The sequence below is a fragment of the Leguminivora glycinivorella genome, chromosome 11 (assembly GCF_023078275.1).
Source record: "Leguminivora glycinivorella isolate SPB_JAAS2020 chromosome 11, LegGlyc_1.1, whole genome shotgun sequence".
In the NCBI taxonomy this organism is placed as follows: domain Eukaryota; kingdom Metazoa; phylum Arthropoda; class Insecta; order Lepidoptera; family Tortricidae; genus Leguminivora; species Leguminivora glycinivorella.
The window spans coordinates 19,266,907-19,288,058 of NC_062981.1; the positions used below are offsets into that span (position 1 = coordinate 19,266,907).

A 21,152-nucleotide genomic window follows, 5' to 3' on the forward strand; every position below is an offset into this window, starting at 1 on the left:
GAGCGCTCCGATCAACGAACGAAACGGCACAAGCCTATCTCATTGAGATCTTTACCCGTCGTTCCTGAGCCTCACGTGTTTTTCATAATATGTACAAACATATCATCACATTCAGATCTTTACCACTCACCCCTCATTTTGTCACGTATTTTTCATAACATAAGTGTTTACATTAGTTACACCCGAGTTGCAATCAGGAAGTCTAAAGAACTTGATAACAGCATCATAGTATGATTATCATATTACGCACCGTCCTTGATACATCCGTAATTCTACTAACTACTAGTGAATCATATCATATCACGTAACGGTAAATAACTAATTATTGTTATTCGTAAACAAACAAGAGAGACAGTGGATGTATAAGAAAAACGTAGAAATAATAAAGTACCTCGATATGGTTTCTCAGGATGTTGCTGGCGATTTTCAGCTACTGTTTTAACATGGTGACCTTGACAATGATTTAATTCAATTAGGTAACAAAGGAGATGATCCAAATGAGATGTTACATAGTACTCGTCGTTTATCCTCGTATATAGACACATTGTACACAACGTGCTATAATCCCTCGGGTTTATGCAATATAAATCATGTATGTTTGTATGTTATATAAATCTTGTGGTACGTTACGTCTCAGCTAAGGGACAGTAGTAAATATATAACGTGTAATCACGTGTAACACGAAACAGAACATACAACTGAAACATAGAAGGCTTACTGTGAAAATCGAAATCGTTTTCAGTTTTTCTATCTGACGAATGTGCAACAGCGATAGAGGTAATCATTTATATTTATTTGGGGTACACCCTCAGATTTGAGTCAATAGTAGAACCAGTTTTGTAAAACTAGATTTTTACAAGTTTTTACAAGGTCAGTTCTGTGTCAAACCTAAGAGCAGGATCCGATTGAGCCTTAATTTAGTATATTATCTTACCTACGCGACTATGAAATTAAGAGTGAACGAAACGAAAGAATCTTGTAGAGCTAGAATCTGTGTTACCGATATGATTATTATTTAAACAATAAGTGCGAAAGAGACAGTTAATAGTTAATCAACCGTGCACCTAACCGCATGTAACAAAATATAATTATTAGATTAAACGAACTTACCTTAAGTGAAGTTCTATCTTAATAACATGATTCTCTCTCCCTGTTAACTTAACCATTGTATAACCTTTATTGTATCCAACATTTATCACAATTTTCAAAGCTTTTAAAAAAGAAGCTCGAACAGCTCCAGTTGTCTAGTCTATGGCATCCGGTACGACAAGTCATTTCGTTTAAAGTATATTTCAGTAGATTATTAGAGCAACCCTGTAAATGGGAAAAGTATATTAGCATATATACACAAGGGAAGGGATGGGACTCTCTTAACAGGAGAGAGAATCATGTTATTAAGATAGAACTTCACTTAAGGTAAGTTCGTTTAATCTAATAATAACATTTATCTCTCTCCCTGTTAACTTAACCATTGTAGATGTTCAAAGATAGGGTTGCGAGTACATAATCATACAATCTGATTAAGAAATAAAGCTGTTTATTAAATCAGTAACATTTAAGATAACAATGTAATTATAATCAACATGACATTCAGTCTGATATCAAGTTACATATCGTACTACAAAACTGGTCAGGTTCTGAAGAAATTGGTCTGTTATAATGCTTAGCAAAGCAAATAGAGTTTTCTGACCAACCAGCTGTTTTTTGGATAATATCTATGGATATACCAGATCTGCTTGCAGCTGATGTGCTGGCGTGTCTAGTGCTATGGGCTGTAAAGATGTTAACGTCTATGCCTGCCTCCTTAAGTACATTTTTTATCCAGCGACTTATAGTCTGGGTAGAAACAGCATGGTGAGGTTTTTTATGCGTAATTAAAAGACTGTTAGTATCTCTAATAGACTGTGTTCTTTTGATATAAGAATTTAAAGTAGTGACTGGGCAGACTTCAATCTTATTACTGAATATTTTTAAATTTAATAATGGTTGTTTACTGTTTTTTCCTGAAGTTTTAATTAAATCTGGTATAAAAATTTGAACTCCCTCATGAGTAAATTGAATATTATTAATCTTAATTAAGGATAATGTTTGGACTCTGTGTCCTGTCGTTAAGGCAAGTAACATCACCACTTTATGGGTAAGCTGTTCCAAGCTTATAACTTCGTTAGGGTACAAGCCTTTTAAATAATTGAGGACAATGCTAGGGTCCCATGTTATATTATATTTTGGAGTAGGAGGTTTTAATCGAAATACTCCTTTAACAAACCGTTTTATCCTATCATCATTTCCTATTCTAGGTCCAATAAGAAGAGATAGAGCGGATCTAGTACTATTAATTGTGCCATAAGAGGCTCCATTTTCAAAACGCTCTGTTAAAAACTTAAGTACGAATGGTATAGACGCCTGATAAAAATCAATCTTATTTTGCTTACAGAATAGCCACCATTGTTTGAAAGAAGTATCATACTGTTTCAGCGTGTTATTTGAAAGAGAATTTAACATTATCTGAATTGCTGATTTTGGCGTTCCGCGCCTACTGTACGCCTCGCCGATAGCAGCCCGGCAGCCAGGGTAAGATGACGATGTAGGGGATGGACATCTCTGAAAGGAGACGACAGTAAATTTTTATTAGGCTTGAATATTAAAGGGTCTGTAATTAACAATGATTTTAGAAGAGGGAACCATGACTGAGAGGGCCAATATGGGAACACTAGTATACCTTCCGCTTTTTCCCTTTTAATTTTGTTTAGACATTTTAACAATAAGGAAAAAGGAGGAAAGGCGTAAAAGAAAATATCACTCCAATTGACAGTGAAGGCATCTACGGTGAAAGCATATGGATCAGGTTTCCAGGAAATGAACTTCAGGCATTTATTATTAATCCTTGACGCAAATAAGTCTATATCAGGGTGGCCAAATGTTTGTATGATTTTATCAAAATATTTCTGGGAAATTTCCCATTCAATATTAATTTTTCTGGATTGTTCATCTGCTTCAAAATTATCGTTAGTGTTTATATAGGAAGCAAATATCCAAATATTTCTTTCCTCACACCACTTCCACATTTCCCTTGTAATTTGATTGAGATGAGGAAACTGAATGCCACCCATCTTGTTTATATAAGCTACTGCAGTTGTATTATCAACTCTTAAAAGAATCTCACAGTCATGTAAATTATTAGCAAAACATTGTAGACCTAAAAAAGCTGCTTTTATCTCTAGATAGTTTATATGACTTTCTTGTTCAAGTTTTGACCATGATCCAGATGTTCTATTTGATGCACATACTGCCCCTAGCCCGTTTTCGACGAATCGGTGTTAATTTCAATGCAAAAATCGTGATTTTTAATTATGTTGAATTTGTGTAAATTTTGACTCCACCAATGAAGTTCAGAAAAAATAATATTAGGAAGAATCATGTTGGCTTCATAGTTCTCCTTGGATTTTAATAATGCAAGATATTTTTCTCTTTCTAGTAGTTTAGTATAAACCCAGCCATATGGAACAGCTGGACAAACAGAGTTAAGTTTTCCCAGTAATTGGGAGAATTCCCTTATTGAACAGGATCTTTTACATTTGAACTGCTGAATAATTTCCAGAATACTAAGTTGTTTCTTCTGTGGAACTGATAAGGAGAGGTTAGTAGAATCAAGATTAAATCCCAGATACTTGCATGTTTTGCTAGGGGTCAAAGAACTTTTTTCAAAATTAATTACAAACCCTAGGTCCTGAAATAGTTTACATGCTACTTTGATATCATTTAAACATCCATTATATGATTGGTTAAAATAAATACTGTCGTCTAGGTAGCATGTCAAAATTATATTTTGTTCTCTGAGGTAGGTACTAACTGGTTTAACTAATTTAGTGAAAACATAGGGAGCTGAGCATAGGCCATACGGTAAAGCGTTAAACTGAAATAATTGTCCATCAAATTGGAACCTTAGAAACTTCCTGTGTGTCTCCGCAATTGGCACGGAAAGATATGCCTCTGACAAATCAATGGAACCCATAAAACAGTTTTCTGATATCAATTTGCAAGCAGTTCTAATATCCTCTAGTTTAAAATGATGTGTTATTACATATTCATTCAACTTTTTTAGATTTAATATAAATCTAAATGAACCATTGGGTTTTGGTACTAAAAAAATTGGAGATGTAAACTGATTGGGGTCTGGAGAACACTGTGAAATTGCACCAAGTTTAAATAATTTCTGGATTTCACAGGTCATACTTTCTTTTTCCTTTCCATGCCACACTTTTTGTATTGCCTCATGAGGCGGAGGAATAGTATGAAATGGAATTTCGTACCCTTCCAGCCATTTCAAAATTATTGGATCATCAGTAATCTCAAGCCAATTGTCAATAAAATGTTTAAGTCTACCTGCATGTACCTCAGGTTCTATCGGTGATATCTGGACCTCTGCTTGTGGGAGCTGTGTCTCTCTTTCCGGTGAGGCTGGTTGTAGTGCTTCCGGGGTTGATGGTATTGTTGCCCACCACGCATCCGATGATACTGCTGACTGTATTGTGGTGGGCTCTTCCAGTTTAACTGCTTGAACTGTTTGTTATTTGCTGCTTGTTTCTGCTGCTTCTTTTCTTTCTCTGGATGGTTCTTAATAGTATTTGAAGTTTTCTGGATTGTTTGTGCAGCTCTGATCTTGTCAGCACAATCTGTACCAAATAAAAACTTATCGGTCTTTTGATGACGAATAGCATCTTGGATGGTTTTATTCGCTCCAGCCAAACAAAAGAATTTTCTCGAATTTGAATCATGGTGGTGGATTTCCCCAGCCAACTTCGCAGCGTCATTGATTTCTTCAATTAACTTTTTAGAGTTAATATTTCCTAGTAAAACGTCAGTTAAGCATTTTCCTAGGCAAGACAATAATGTGCCTGTTAAGCCCTGTCTTATCATAATCCTTTTATCTCTTTTGACCGAGGGATCTGAGAGTGTAGACGCAATCTCTGGATTAATTATCGGTGCTATTGCAGCAGAAAAATTGGCTGGTGGAGGGTATTTTTTCACAATTGCTTCTCTAGCCTCTTTACCCAAGCCGTCATTCATAATTTTTGTCCAGCGGGAGGCCAATTCAGGTCTGATAGGGTTTCCAACTTCTGCCTGTTCCTGACCTTCAGTCCCCAGAGCAAGTAGGAACTCCTCAGGGAGTTCATCGTCCACAATTTCTGTAATAATAGGTAATATTATGACAAAGTTGTACATGAATGTAGGCTCGTCTATCCTCAAGTGATAGCGCAAAATGTGTATTTTGTATTAAACTGTCTATCCGCAAGTGATAGCGCAAAGTTGTATATTGTATTAGCATTGTCTATCCGCATTGTGATAGCGCCTGCTATTAAACAAGATATAATAGTCAATGGCATGTCTTATATCCACTCTGCCTAGCCAGTATTTGCTACATCTTATATTGGTCGGTTTAATATGTATGAGATGTTGACAAGAAGAAGCCTCAGTATAAATCTGAACTATGTATATTTAACCATAAACGCACCTGCATTTATATCAGGGTCATCGTGTGGCCTAGTATGCAACGGTGAAGACGCCGGTGATGGTGAAGAGTCTTCTGTCGGCGGCTGCTGCGGAGTCTTCGACTGCGGTTGTACAGGAGGAGTAGAACTGCGATCTGGTTCGACGGAATGTCTTTGCAGCTTTTCTTGAAGTTTTTTTATCTTTTTCTTAATATAAACTTCATCTTTTTCTTTATCTCTCTTCCTTTTTCCCATTTTAACAGCACTCGCGAAAAAATAAGAGTAATTTCGACGCACTTGTTAACGATAGTTTTACTTCGAGACCAGTATTCAAACGAGAGAAAAAACGAACATAGTTTATGGGCAACCGGAAAGTGCCAGCATAGAAAAAAAAATATATATATAAACAATTCAAACGTTTTGGTCATAAAGTCTGGCACACATAAAGCGTCAGTCAGTATTACTAGTACGGTAAAGTATAACCCACTCTTTCTAAAGTATGGTTAATAACAGCGAAAGAAAGAGACGGTATGATACTCTGTCCATGAGACGGTGTTGATCCAAACAATAGAGTTTGACAGTAAAACAAAACGGAAGTTGTACTCTTCCGCCATTTCGATATATGAATGTATGACACTGAGATTTGTCTAAATAATCTTGTTTGGTTATTATATAACAATAAACGCAACATACCTGAGGTTCTTGTTACCTTACTTGTTTAAAACATAAGTCCCAAAACTGAATACGAGTCGCTGTGGAGTGAGCGCCGGACCGCCGCCGGCGCATTGTTTACATTAGGCGGATCACCGCTAAGAACATGATTTTGCCTGTCAATCACACTCATTTTCACTGTAATCACTTGTCTACATAACTTTGACATAGTTATTCACTGCATATTTATTTAAACAATTTAATAAAACAATATTTTCTGATGATTTTCTGAGAGTAACGTGACAATGTTGGTGCACAAAAAAGTTAATGACTTGTCGTACCGGATGCCATAGACTAGACAACTGGAGCTGTTCGAGCTTCTTTTTTAAAAGCTTTGAAAATTGTGATAAATGTTGGATACAATAAAGGTTATACAATGGTTAAGTTAACAGGGAGAGAGATAAATGTTATTATAGTTTTCTAGCTGGAAAATACATTGGCTACATTTAGGAGATTTTGTATTGGCGAAGAACGTAGATAAAACCTTGAACAAACTATACAACCAACCAATATATTTTGACATACACAAGTATAAATTAAACATATATAAAAAGGGAGAATATTAAACGTATAAACAAATTTCCGATAAGTATATATTAGATGTTTGTCCTTGTGGATGATGTTTCCAATTATTATATGTCACATCAAATCCACACGTTATGTACTTGCTCTGACTCCTAAAGGATGCGCTGGGTCGTAACATATAATTTACTTCTTACATAATTATTTACCAACTTCAATTACTTAAACAGACAGTATTAATTATAGGACTTTTGTTCAATTGTGCAATACATAAAATGCTTTGTACTATTTTTATTGCCATTTCATACCATTACCATACCATTTTGAGTCAGGATTCTATCGCGAATGACTATTAACGTAACAACGCCGGTATGTTGCCTATCATCATATTTCCATGATAAACATAATTATGATAGTGGACTATCGACCTAAGTCTCAAAGTTACCACTCCGTCTCATATTTAAATTCATTACACATTTTTGTCAATATAAAATCAATAATTTTACAATCTCCAATTCATCTGTAGAAGTCGTTAGTGAAAGTAGCTGCATTCACACATTCTCCGATGCCGCAAATCGTCAATATACCAGAGAAAGTTGCATTTGGACATAACTGACATAAGTGGTTATTAAACCAATGATTTCTTTATTATTATTGGAATGGACAACGTATTCACATTCGTTGCGAATCCTCACGCCCAATGCATCGGTATGTTAGTTAATACTTTTCGTTATCATATCATTGCATACAAACTTCAGGAGGGTCACTTTTCTCTCTCTTCGATTTGCGAATTATATGTAGTAGCATTTCCAGATTATTCGATGCCTCAACGAGACGGCGAAGAGTTACTATCAAAGACTACCTTAACTACTAGACTGAGCATTCAAGCAAACTCTAACTCACCACACATATACAGTAGTAATTTAGTATGGGAACGCAATCGATTGATCCAGTTGTGTCAACGTTTACAACCAGCACTCATGTAATTTTGGAATATTATAAAAAATAAGTTGTAGGGTTCAACCTTGGCTGTCATACTATGTAATGTTACAAGATGCTACTCAATTGCGCAGCTCAAATCTTGGTATTTTACCAGTAAAATTGTACATATATCTAGTGACCACGCGCTCTTTGTAAACGCTTCAAATAGTGTCTGTAATCCATGCTTTAGATAAACGACTCTAGTGTTTGTTTCCTTTTTTTTTCTGAGAAGATTTTATGAAATATCTTCTCATGATGAACTGTAATATAAAAGATACAAGTATCAGTTGTCAACAGCTGAGTGTTACGCAGGTCGGCAGGTGTCTTATCAAAAGATATCATGAAACGCTTCTAATTCTAAATAATCAGTCATAGTAGAGACGTATCCTTTTACGCAGTAAAGATAATGAATAATTGTGAGTGCTCCGAAGAGTTCGGAATCCATCCATCTGATGTTGCTTCTTTCCACCACTGCTTTACGCGATATCCTTTTCATCTTCACCACTTACGTGGTGGTCAGTTTCTCCAGAAACATTTTGTACCTAGATCTTTAAAAAAATGGTGACTTGATTTTGAAATATTTGGGAACGATAATCACATGACTGCATTTCTGCGGCGTTTGATTTCGCAGAAATGCCAGTCGGCTATGGGGCCAGAAACGTCCTCAGTACACTGGTACGAGGAAGCGCGACAGATATCAACAAACGACCTAAAGAAAATCCAAGTCAATGACACGACGATCCAAAACCGAAGAGTGTGGCGGAGATTGACGAAGAAAGCTGACCCCAAGTGGTATGGGATGTGACTAGGCAAATAGAGAGAGATTTGAGAACGATAATTTATAATTACAACAGTGAAGAGTTTACTTGTTATCTCGTAGCATACACTGAGAGAATTTAATTTAACAAGTTCGACTTGTTGCGGGTTTATCCGTTTGACACAAAAGTATTTTAGTAAACGGAATAAATCACAATATTGATGATATTGATGGCACAAGTCGAATTTGTTCGAACAACAAGGTCAAACTGGTTAAAAGATATTTGATTGAATCAGCCAAACATATGTTCAAAACAATATGTGTCATGTTGCTTTTATAAAATCGACTTGTTGATTCAAATGACAAGTAACTTGTAGAATGTGCTAGTTATACTTAACAAAATCTAACTTGTTGTTTGAACCAAAGAGCATGTAGGCGCTATTTTAACCAAAAAACTTGTTCAACGAACATGGAAACTGGTTGTTTTTTCTCTCAGTGTACATTTGTCTACGTCCCTTGACAACCTTGGCCTCTAGAGGTTACTGTTATAGATATTACATTAGCCACGCATACCTAGGTAATCTATTTAAACGTATAGTGTTCCTGCACAACACATGCATTTATACGACTTCGCATATGCGCCGTGAACTGATAGCTTAAAACCTTATTAAAGAAATGTAAGGTTTATTTTGGGCCAGTTATGAATTCTGATGTGCCTTAAACAAATTCGTAATAACAAAGAGGATCGAGTATATAGAGAATGACTGTCAAAGTAAAATATGTAATCACAGTGCATAGACTGCCATCTCTCGACACAAGCTTAAAACTTTTGAATCTCAGTTTTGACAATTTGGCCCATATTCTTAGCTTGATATGTTTTAAAATGTCAAATATTGATATTAGCGCCATCTAGCCGAGCGTACCCCAAAGGTGTATCGCCATCTAGCTCACCGTACCTTTTTCTGTATGGTTTTGGGGTACGTTTTTTTCTTAGACTTTATCGGTCTTTACGAAGTTATATAGGTCTTTGGTAATAATAATAACCATTTTGGAATAATTTTTTTTTTTTTTTTTTAATAAAAATTGTTTATTTCAAATGAACACACAAGCTTACAATTTTGCTGACCTCCACACTAGGCATTGAAAATTTTGCAAAAGAAAATAAGTTTTGAAAGTCCATTCCGTTGCCGTTTTTATAGAGGTATACCTTGTATGACGATAACGGCACGGGAAATCCCATTTAAAAAATAAAATATTTCTAATACAAATGTCGCATATTAACTGACCATAGATAATTTCACATACGTTTAGGAAATGATGAGTTTAATGATAATGACACAGTCGATTATTGTTTATGATTATGATCTATTCTATATAACATTCAAAATAAACGATTAGTGATCAAGGGCCTTGTCTGGTTGATAAAACTAATGACATGTTATGTTTCCATGAAAATTTTAATATTCTATTTTACTATGAGCACCAGATTTATTGGCTGAACGACAGTGCTGCCGCCAACCGTAGATACACCTAGACTAAAAAAATGGTCTATTCAATAATTAAAAAATATTCGCTACAACCGGCTTCACGTTTATTTCTCGTGCACTAATTAGTTATCTAATATCTACCCAAATGATTACATTTATGTTATGACACTAATTACTGAACCGAAGTTTATTTAATGATAAAAATTGAGCTAGACCTATTGTTATGTTGAGTTGAGTTTTCACAAAATATGTTGAAAAACCTGATTCTCACAGATTCTGGTATTTTAGTGCTCGTTGAGTTCAGAATCATGTATGGAAATCATGGTTTCTATTTTCAAAACAAAGTTCGTTCGTAACTTCGTACCTATCTTAGAAAGTTTTTATTAAATTTCACAACTTACAACTCTTCTAAAGCCTGGGGACCGATTTTTGAATCTCACGGCGTTCGAATTCAGAAAATTGTCACCGAAATTGCCTACTATTTTCAGTGACAATTTTCTGAATTCGAACGCCGTGAGATTCAAAAATCGGCTGGGGGCCGATTTTTGAATCTCACGGCGTTCGAATTCAGAAAATTGTCACTGAAAATAATAGGCAATTCACCGTTTTCAACCGGTATTTTAGTGACAGTGAGACTCAAAAATCGGCCCCCTGGCCAGAAATATTTGACTACGCGCCATCTTGCGGAATTTCATTAGAACTATTTTCTTCATACTAAACTGATAGAACTGTCACTCTCACTCCATACATCAGAATCACAGAACTAAATCAAGATAGAAGGAAAATGCTCGGCGATTAACAGCGAAACCGAGCGTGTAACGTTTTGTGTCGAGCCTATGACGTCACGAGTGTACTTTAGTGATGGGAACGTTGTCGCCGCGTAACCCATTCGATCGATTGTGGAGGTTGAGTGCGGGATGCCCGCCGAAGTTAAAAATATCGGATGTTCATCTTCGTTGTGAAATGAAGTAAGTATATACCTGTATTCGTGTGATGACAAACAATTCACTAGTAGGTATATAATTTGCCTAAGGCCAGGAACAAAGATTTTAGTAGTTAGGTATTAATACTAGTTAATATTTCGTAATATTTTTAAGAAAATCGACCATGTACTCACAGCATTATCCTCATGTTATTTGTTACAACTTTTAGTAATATATAAATATAATTAACCATTAACACATTTTTAGAGTTATTTTTATTCATAATAAATATAGAGCGTATTATGTTTGTATTTGTTTTTCTGCCGACCACAAATTCAACGTTAATACTGTAACCTATTTTTAAGTTAAATTTACTTTTCACTCGTACTTTATATGTATAGTTTCATAACAATATAAAAACATAATTATAATTTCCACTGCTTCGCAAAATCGATTTAAATCGAATAAGGAAATCGCAGCATACATGACGATATAGTTCCGTGGTGCACCACTATTCTTAAGTTCGACGTGAGTTCGACGGACAAAATAACAAATCTACCTTCACTTTGTCTCGACAGTTTGAATAGCCTATTTTTATATCGCTTGTTTTAAACGCATGCCAAGTCGGACTTGTCAAATTAAAGCCGCAATGGAAAACTAGTTTGACGGCCGTACGTCAGCTAATGTTTTGATGATAAAAATAGGAAAATCGTGTTTTTTATTTTTTCTACTCCCGAACTGTTATACGTCATTTACACGGTCGTGCATAGTTCTTTAAAACCCTACATAAAGGTCTATTCCCCAAAGCCAGTGTCCGCCGGCTTTCCGCGCATGCGCGCAGTATCGAAAAAACTGAAAACGCATTGTTTGGCTCTGTAACTATGGCAACGCCTTATAACGACACTGCGCGAGTGCGCGGAAAGGCTTTGGGCAGCTGAGCTGACAGTGCAAACCTTTGCGTCAAAATACAGGAAGCAGTGTGAATTTCACGAAAGTTATTCAAGAAAACTATTAAAAACTAAGTGCATGGTCGTAGAAAAAGTATTGTATGCAACGGTGTTTAACTGGGTCAAAAAATACTCGTGTCGTCTCAATAACAATTTTCGGCTTCGCCTCAAATTGTTACCCACGCCACTCGTCTTTTTTGACCTCCTTTAAACGCCTGTTGCATAAAATACTATAATAAAAAATATTTTAGGACAAATGGTACTTACCGATGATAGGAAACACTTTGTTTAACACCCTTGCTTTTATTGGTGGTGTTTGAACAGTTAATTATCGAATACCGACCCATTTTGTATTTTTCACTGTATGTCACTCGCGGGCAGCGGTCGGGAGCAGACTGACTTGCGCGGCGAACAATGTTGCTCGCTATTTAACTTTTTCGCACGCGAAGTAGATACACTTTTTCCTTCTATCTTGATTTAGTTCTGTGATCAGAATAACAGCGCCCTCCTGACAATAGTCATATATTTCTGGTCAGACTTTAACTATAGGATGGGTGTATTCATAATACATAATACATACAACATACATACAATCACGCCTGTATCCCATAAAGGGGTAGGCAGAGCACATGAAACTACTAAAGCTTCAGTGCCACTCTTGGCAAGTAAGGGGTTGAAAGAAAAAGAAACTGTGACATTGCAGTGACAGGTTGCCAGCCTCTCGCCTACGCCACAATTTAACCCATATCCCACAGTCGCCTTCTACGACACCCACAGGAAGAAAGGGGGTGGTGAAATTCTTAACCCGTCAACACACATATTCATAATATTTTCAGATAACTGCCAAGTGTACTCCATTTAGTTTAGTCACACCTCGGACACTGGATATCAAAATAAATATATGAAAGAGGCGCGTTCCTAGCACACAGTCTACGCTCGTGTAGGTGAACGCGTACTATGCTTGTATGAGTGAAATATGACAGGTCGACTGTTCGCGTTTTTGACAGGCGGTAACTGTGAGGTAACCGAGAGGGGGTGGGCGGCACTTTCAGAGGGGAGTGGGAGTGGCCATACTGTACGATAGTACTCTTTATTATATTGTGGTTTAGTTGTCTTCGATCGATGAGATTCATGAGTCACTAACTGTCTTTGTTTATTAAGATATTGTTAAATGAAACAGACGACCAAGTTAAGCATGAATAACTCCGCGAACAATGACTCATCGTAGACCATGAATATTTATGTAGCAGGTTATAGTAGTAAAACCTTCATATCAGATCTGACACAGGGTCAAAACCAATTGCTTTTGGTATGCATGAGTGATAGTCACACACTCACTATATTTAACATGTCGAATTTTCAATTTTCTCGTCATATGATGTAAAATGTTAGAAAATTCAGACGCAATTTTTTTCCCGGCAAGGGCATTCATATGATCACATATTTTGTTTCTGAGTCATAGATATTTTCTATGTAGTTCTTTAGAGTTTACAGTATTCCAACTCAATATATTTCATAGAATTTTTAATTTATTTTAGAATTTAAATTGTTCGTAAGAGACAATTCTTTTGATAATTTTGCCTTTTGATATCCGTATAAGTAAAATATTGAAGAAACATGTTGTTAAACATAACTAATTTAAAATGGACATACGATTATTATAGCATGTATATTGCCTTTGTTAGTTTAATAAATACGATCGAATGTTATTTATCGAAACTACGAAATATCCGGTAGGAGATAACCTCATATATAAATAAAACAAACATGTACTTATTTATTATTGTAGACGAGCAGCCGAGCCGAGACGTGGCGATATGTTATGATAACATTAGGTTTAGGCTACCGGTCGCACAGACGTATAAATCATGTAGAGTTGGATCAAGCTAACTCTAAATGACATATGCGATGAAAAAATGTCCTCATCAATGTCAATTTTCTTTGAAAACTGTGACGTTTTTATCTATTAGGTACTCGTTGACTATCCACTGTGATTAGTAGTGATTACTGTAAATAAACTAGCCATAAAATTAGCAAGCCAAATCAATAAAAGTCAAAGACCAATATTTCAGTTAATTAAAGCAATAAAAATTTGATTTTCCTCCTTTTTATTATGTGAGAAAAATCAAATTCTATGATTTTCTTTATGTGCCGAAACTACTTGCATACTTTATAGCACTCTTATCAACTTCCAATGCAATGGTTTCAATGATCGAGGAAAAGTGATATTTTACGATTTTAATGAGTTGTACGTTGGTCAGGAATGCAATTTTTTTTGTTGTCTTTGACTGATAACGATTATCGATAACTACCTGTCAGGCTGTCACTTGTCTTCCAAAGTACAAAGGATTTTATAAGAAAAAGATAATTCTTTGAAGGATTAGTCAACTTTCTAAAATGCACCTTTGCGTTTTTGGAATAAAAGAAGCGAGATTAATTTTATAAATACGCGATAATAATTGTTTTTTAAATATAAAACAATTGTGTCAATGGGTTTATCTTGATTGATAATACCTACTTAAAATGAAACCGATAAAGACTGGTTACCACCGTGACAGCCCGTTCAAAAATCTTGATTAGTACATGTGGCAGGTTCTCCGACCCACTTTACAATTGCGAATGATTCATGTATACATTGTAAACCTATTTCTACTTATACTTGTGTCCGGAGGGAGCAAATAGAAATACAGCATTTTATATCTATTGCACTATTTGCAGTCTGTAAATTTAACCAAAATTGCTCTCTTTCTTTCCAGTGGGTTCTCGAGAAATACTGCCCCCAATACCTCGGTGGCAACGTCTGCTGCAACAACGACCAGCTAAAGGACTTCGCAGACAAGATCAAAACAGCTGAACAGCTGGTGTCGAGGTGTCCGACATGCTTCAACAACTTTTTGAAGCATATCTGCGCTATTACGTGCTCGCCGACACAGAGCGACTTCTTAGTTGCTAAGACTGTCGCCCCCACCAAAAATGGTAAGTTGACAATTGACATACTCTCCTTTTCTTCTTCGTCGAAACCTCATGACTGAGGGTCGTGACCACCATATGTGACGTTATCTGGGTAAAGGGACCTAATTGTCGATGCCGCTTACATCCCGCGGTGTCGTATTTGTACACGAACATCGCTCATAACGCCGTAAGCGCCATCGACAATAAGGTCCCTTTGCCCAGAAAATGGCACATATAGTCGTTGTACGTTGCATTGCAGTGCCCTCCACTCAGGCCGATCTTTTGCCTTTCTAAAGGATCCCTGGAGCCCAACACGTGTGAACCAGCGCGTGAAGTTGACATAACGTGTCACTGAGATGTAAAGACCGTGTAAACTGTCTGACCTAATTTGTGGTCAAGAGTCTCACAACCATATTTATACGTCTGGAGAGAATAATGTGTGCTAGTATTCTCTCTTCCTTCATATAGTTCTGTTTTTAAGTTTACCTTGTTGATTGTGGGACAGTTTTATAATTCCTAGGCCGCCATTGTCTCTAATGCAATTGTGTTTGTCAACAGGAACGGCGCTCAATGTTGTTGAGTTGGACTACTATCTGTCTGCTACATACAAGGAGGCCACATACAACTCGTGTAAACAGGTAAATAGAACATACTTATAATGATTTTTCTAAATTGTGAAGTAAAAATTGTATGAAAATTGTATGAAGAGTTGTCAAGACCTCTAATAAGTAACATGACATTACGAATCAAGGTTCACATCTTCGTGAGTAAGGGCGCGAATACATGGTGCCGCCTCTGCGCCGCACCTCCGTGCTAATATGTACACGAAGTCACGAACGCGTAAACTGTTTTTAACTCATTATATTTTTAGTGCGTCAATAGGCTACTAGACTCATATCGAATTTGGCCCAATAAATGATTGTCTTCTGTAGCATTTGACATAAAATAACAATATTTATAGATTTTGGGTATTAAAAGCGTATGATGACTACGTATTTTCGATTAAAAGTGTGTATAATTTATTTATTTATTTTGGCCACTGAAAACGCTGCGAGTGACGTCATCGAATTCGAACCTTATTGCATGTCAAAACAATCACTGACATATTGAACTTTATGCCTTCATACTTAAAAAGTTAGAAAATTTTGTTTTCGAATAGAATTACCTGATACACAGATAACCTATAGATTAACAGGACTGTGTTGTTTTCACCTGATTACGTAAAAGTATACTTTAAAAATATTTTTTGCTGTTTTTAAGTCATAATAAAATATGATAATATTTTATTTCGGTTAATTGGACAGTACTTAATCATATAAGACAGACTTTAAAAAAAGGCCAAGTAGCCTATTTCACCTTTTTTTTAAAGTCTGTGTCTCAAGTAGCTTAGAGTCTGGCTAATGAAAGTTGAACCCAGTATTTTTTTAAAACAGCAACTCTGGATGTCAAAATTCGATTGTCATCTGTCAGTGTGACTGTCACTTTAACGAATTTTAGTAAAAGTTAACAGCGAAATCTATAAATAATAATGAATAACACCATAAAAATTAGTAAAGTAAGTGCTGTAAATAAATTAGAAATAATAAAAAAGAAACTATGTTATTAATGTGTTGCCAGCTCAATTTTTTTTGAAATTGCCACGTTTTTTCGGGATCAACTTTCATTAGCCAGACTCTATTTAACACTAGAATTATAGTCCGAAGACAACATTAAATAGGTACATTTGGGTCCAAAGCCAAATCAGAATGTATTATAACAAAAATAATAATTTTCAGGTGCAAATGCCTTCAGCCAACAAGTTGGCAATGGATTTCCTGTGCCTGAAGTACGGCGCTCAGCGCTGCACAGCGCAACGCTGGTTCGAGTTCATGGGCACTAAGGGCCCGTTCGTGCCCTTCCAGATTAACTACATCGAGGTCGTGCCTAACGCAAACTATACGTTGTTCAACCCGCCTACCCTTCCTTGCAGTGTTGGGTTGACTAAGGTAAGGTCATTTTTATAGCATCAAAACTATTGCACAGCGAAATTTGCTGTATTGGTTCTAGTTAATGGGCACTAAGGGCCCGTTCGTGCCCTTCCAGATTAATTACATAGAGTCTGTGCCTAATTCTGACTACACACTGTTCAACCCGCCTACCCCTCCCTTTAGTGTTGGGCGTAAGGTAATTTTTGTAGCAACAAAACCATAGCGAAACTTGTACAGCCAGTGCTGTTTTAATTCATAGGGACCAAGGGTTCGTGCCCTTCTAGATAAACTAGATCGGGTGCGTGTCTAATGACAGTAATATCTTGTTCAAGCGCCCATAGAAATATGATAATTAGGCCTAGCACATGATGGCCGCAATATAGATGAGACGTCTTCTTCTAACTGTATTAATGACATAAGGAGGGGTAGTCTATCTCGCGGCGACATACTCTGGCGGCAATCATGTGCTAAACCTTGCAGAGGTCTATATGTCTCCCTTTTTCTCCAACATGAAGAAAAAGGACGGCATGGACGGCTATGATCATATTTCTATGATAAACATAATGATAGTTGACTATCGGCCTTAGGCTTACTAAGGTAAGGACATTTTTATAGCAATAAAACCATAACACTGCGAAACATGCGTGCCTCGCTCCCTAGTAGGCCCCTAGGCTCTACACCGCCCAATATTTATTTAAAATTGTTTGTTTTTCCTTCACCTCAAGGCCTATATCTCTTCCAGGACACGCCAGGTTGTTCGTGCCTGGACTGCGACGACGCGTGCCCCGCGCCGCGCCCCGCGCCCGCGCCGCCCAAGCCCTTCAGCATCCACGGCGCGGACGGCTACGCGGTCATCATGGCCATCGTCTTCGTCATCTTCACCTCGCTCTTCCTCAGCGGCGTCTACTGCTGCAACCAGGGCGAGAACACTGTCGGTGAGTCACACGCGTAACGGCCGGCCGCATTGGTCTAAGCGCGACAGCGGTGAGCGGCAACCGTACGTGCGAATGAAAAGTCCCATCGCCGTGTCTCGCTCCAATGTATGGCCGCCGTTCTTGGACCGATGTCGTGGCTGAGCCGTAAGCACTGGGGGGCTACCATGAAGTGCTAAAGCCGTTCAGTTTAGGTTGAGAGAGAGAGACGAAGCTATGGAACTGCTATAGCTTCGTCCCTTTCTCTCAACCTAAACTGAACGGCTTTAGCACTTCATGGTAACCCCCCAGGTCTAGGAATTGTCGGCGACAGAAACGAACAAAAGACAGTCGCTCCCGTGTAAATAAAAATATAGAGATCAGACATGCCGGCCGATTTGTATTAATAAATAAATAAATAAAATAAATATTGGGCACACCTTACACAGATCAACTTAGCCCCAAACTAAGCAAAGCTTGTACTATGGGTGCTAAGCGACGATATACATACTTAAATAGATAAATGCATACTTATATACGTAGAAAACATCCATGACTCAGGAACAAATGTCTGTGCTCATCACACAAATAAATGCCCTTACCGGCATTCGAACCCAGGACCGCGGCTTAGCAGGTAGGATCACTACGCGCTAGGCCAGACCGGTCGTCGATATATCAGCAGCAAGCATCTTTGTAGTGTTATTAGAAATAAATTAAAAAAAAAAATCTTGTTACACAGAAACATTTAAAATTACTTTTAACATTATTTCAATTTAGTCGAAGTTAAAACATTTCTAAACAATAACATGAGTAATTACACAAAGAGATAAGATAATTATTCATCATTTCATCACTATACAATAAACATTAATCCTTAACAGACAATTTCGCACGTGACAAGTATTTTATGCAGTTGCAAACACGTGTTTTGACACGCGCGCTTAGATGAAAATTGTATAGCACATTCATAATAAATATTATACAGTAAGACATAAAGTTCACTTTTCATTACACCAAATATGGTTGTGTGTTACATTGACATTAAAACATGTAGTTAGGGGGTGACGGAGACTTTTATAGTTATTTGTTATACAAGGGGGTAAAGTAGTTGTTTAACCGCACGTGCCAATTATACCCGAGCAAGCGAAAGATTCAAATACTGAACCGCGAGCGTAGTGAGTGGTTCAAAAAGTGGAATCTTGAGCGTTGCGAGAGTTTCAAGGCACGAAGGTTAAACAAACTTTACCACCGAGTGAAACACAAAATTTTTCACCACACCAACACGGAAAAAATACTAACTATAAAACATCAAATTAAATCAAATCCATCAATTTATTCAATATTTATGATTCAAAATCATCACTTATAGGTAAATTCTACCGGCCAGCTTAAGACATCAAGTTAAAATTTGTATGAAATTACTTTGCACTCTTGTAGATAAAATGCAATTTTGCTATCTGTTTTCGAATAGCAAAGTAAGCCTTTAACAGTTGCTGTGGTGAAAAAGTTATTACTTATTAACACTAACTCCCTTATTCATAAACGTACTCTAACGTTATCAAGCCGATAAAGTTCGTTTGTCCCTTTCTATCACACCAATACGTCGGAAAGGGACAAAAGAACTTTATCAGCTTGATAACTTTAGGGTACGTTTATGAATAAGGGGGTAAACCTATATCTACTATTCAGGTGATGATCCTTAACGTGTCTGTACAGAGTAAGAAACGCGTCGATAGATCTAGTGGCCTATTTCACCATACTGACAATTGTCGCCCGACAGTGACACTTCGCAGTTGGTTGCCTGTTCAACTAGGAAATATTGACGTTATAAGTGTAATAACCCAGAAATAGGCACAGAATTGTGTCAAGTGTCAATGACACAGTGGTGAAGTAGGCCACAGGAGTCCATCTTTAAACAATTTCTAAATGTGGTTCGAAATTCAAAATCTCGAACGAACGCAAGACACTCGATTAAATCGGTCACATAATCTCACTTTTTTTCGTTCGAAAATTAATTATAGGTGTCACTTTTCCCGTTTTTGCTCTGTACCTTCACAAATAGTGTTATGTATTTCTACTTGGAATGGTTAGTCTTTTAACATCCAAGTCTCATAAATCCGATTTTATATTTACTAACTTTATTCGACATTAGACTCAAATATGAATGCAGAAATTACGAGTATAATTTATATTAGAGATTTAATCTGCCGAACGTTGGTTTTACACTGCATACTTATAAAAAATAAAATACATATACCCCTGTCTTCAATTATTTGTCCTTTTTTATTTAATATTAACATTGTGACCTACACACATTCTTGGTGAATCATGCAGTGTAATATCAATTTAACTCCGCACAAGGTTTTTTTTCTGTGTCACCGCGTCCGTTACTTTCATGCCAGTTAATAGGACTTTAAGTCGTCAAATAAATAATAATAAAAAAAAAAACACTCCCCACTGTCATTGTCAAGACATTAGAGACATATTGTGAACACCATAGCTCTTCTGATAGATTTAATGACAACTGTAGTACCTGTTATGTGCATAAAACCTTGTGTTGAGTTCCGTAGGGTGAAGGTTTTGTCGTGCACACATTTTGAAGCTTTACCGACACGCTGAGCTTCAAAATTGTTTGCAAGATGAATTAGTCATATTATTTATATCCATAACGTTTCTGTTCTCTTGAAACGGTGTGGGATTCTGCAAAGCAATTTAACTCTTACTGACTAGTCCATTGCATAGATGAATTTTAAAATAAAGATCGCGAAAGCACAGTATAAGACCAGTAGTAACTCTTCTATCAAATGTACGCCGTTCGATATGTATGTGTGCGCGCCGTGTGCGTAAGCAACACATGTAAGCGACTGAGAAAGATTTATTCTCGTTCATCCTCATCCGCTTACATGTGTTGCGTACAAACACGGCGCGCACACATACATATCGCGCGCCGTACGTTTGTCAGAAGAGTTACTTCTGGTCTTATACTGTGGCGAAAGTGAGTGACAACGTGTCGTCATAACAACCACGGCGATACAGAGCGGGCAATCTGCTCGCGCGACAAACGTCCAATGTAAAGTTTTTTTCCGGAGGAAAGACATACCAGCGGCGAACACATGATTGACGTGGCGGTATCTCGTAGTGACATGGATTACCCGTCTTTTTTTCTATCTGTATTGGGGCAATTTCAGAATTTGGGACCCAAAATTAGCGTAACTCGTTAACACTTAACAAAAATTAACTAGCTGTCAGTTTTGTGAAGATAATTAACCATGAAATTTCAATAAAAATATTGTTTTTGTGTTAGTTATATATAAACTTTAAGCGATAATATTGTCTTCGGTTACCGCGATAGTTAGTCATGAAATTTCTTATTTATTAGTTATTTCATTTCTTTAAGCGATCTTCTACATTCAGAACGTGAAAATAGTTAATTTTTAGACAGATTTTATGCTTAACTGTCGTCACAAAACTGACAGCGAGTTAATTTTTTGTAAACGACTTACGC

The 21,152-nt window shown here is 36.8% G+C and overlaps 2 protein-coding genes across 7 annotated transcripts in view; one reads left to right on the forward strand and one right to left on the reverse strand.

Moving 5' to 3' along the window:
• The window catches only part of LOC125231018 (NPC intracellular cholesterol transporter 1), a 138,671-nt gene that overhangs the window by 69,481 nt on the left and 48,038 nt on the right, over positions 1–21,152 (forward strand). For all 3 annotated transcript variants that reach the window (XM_048136356.1, XM_048136358.1, XM_048136357.1), the window contains exons 3-6: positions 14,574–14,793; positions 15,328–15,407; positions 16,545–16,754; positions 17,479–17,671. In XM_048136356.1, the coding sequence (XP_047992313.1) occupies positions 14,574–14,793; positions 15,328–15,407; positions 16,545–16,754; positions 17,479–17,671 (703 nt within the window). The remainder of the gene's footprint in view (positions 1–14,573; positions 14,794–15,327; positions 15,408–16,544; positions 16,755–17,478; positions 17,672–21,152) is intronic.
• Positions 1,390–6,587, reverse strand: LOC125231019. 4 transcript variants are annotated; one of them, XM_048136361.1, is made up of 3 exons: positions 5,513–6,587; positions 4,394–5,186; positions 2,400–2,601 (listed from the first exon to the last, which is right to left on the reverse strand). In XM_048136361.1, the coding sequence occupies exons 1-2, from the start codon at positions 5,742–5,744 to the stop codon at positions 4,402–4,404; spliced, it is 1,017 nt and encodes a 338-aa protein (XP_047992318.1). In that variant the 5' UTR covers positions 5,745–6,587; the 3' UTR covers positions 2,400–2,601; positions 4,394–4,401. The 4 variants fall into 4 exon arrangements, with proteins under 4 accessions (XP_047992316.1, XP_047992318.1, XP_047992319.1 ...); XM_048136362.1 differs by having other exon boundaries at positions 4,384–5,186; XM_048136359.1 differs by lacking the exon at positions 4,394–5,186 and having other exon boundaries at positions 1,390–2,601; positions 6,204–6,587.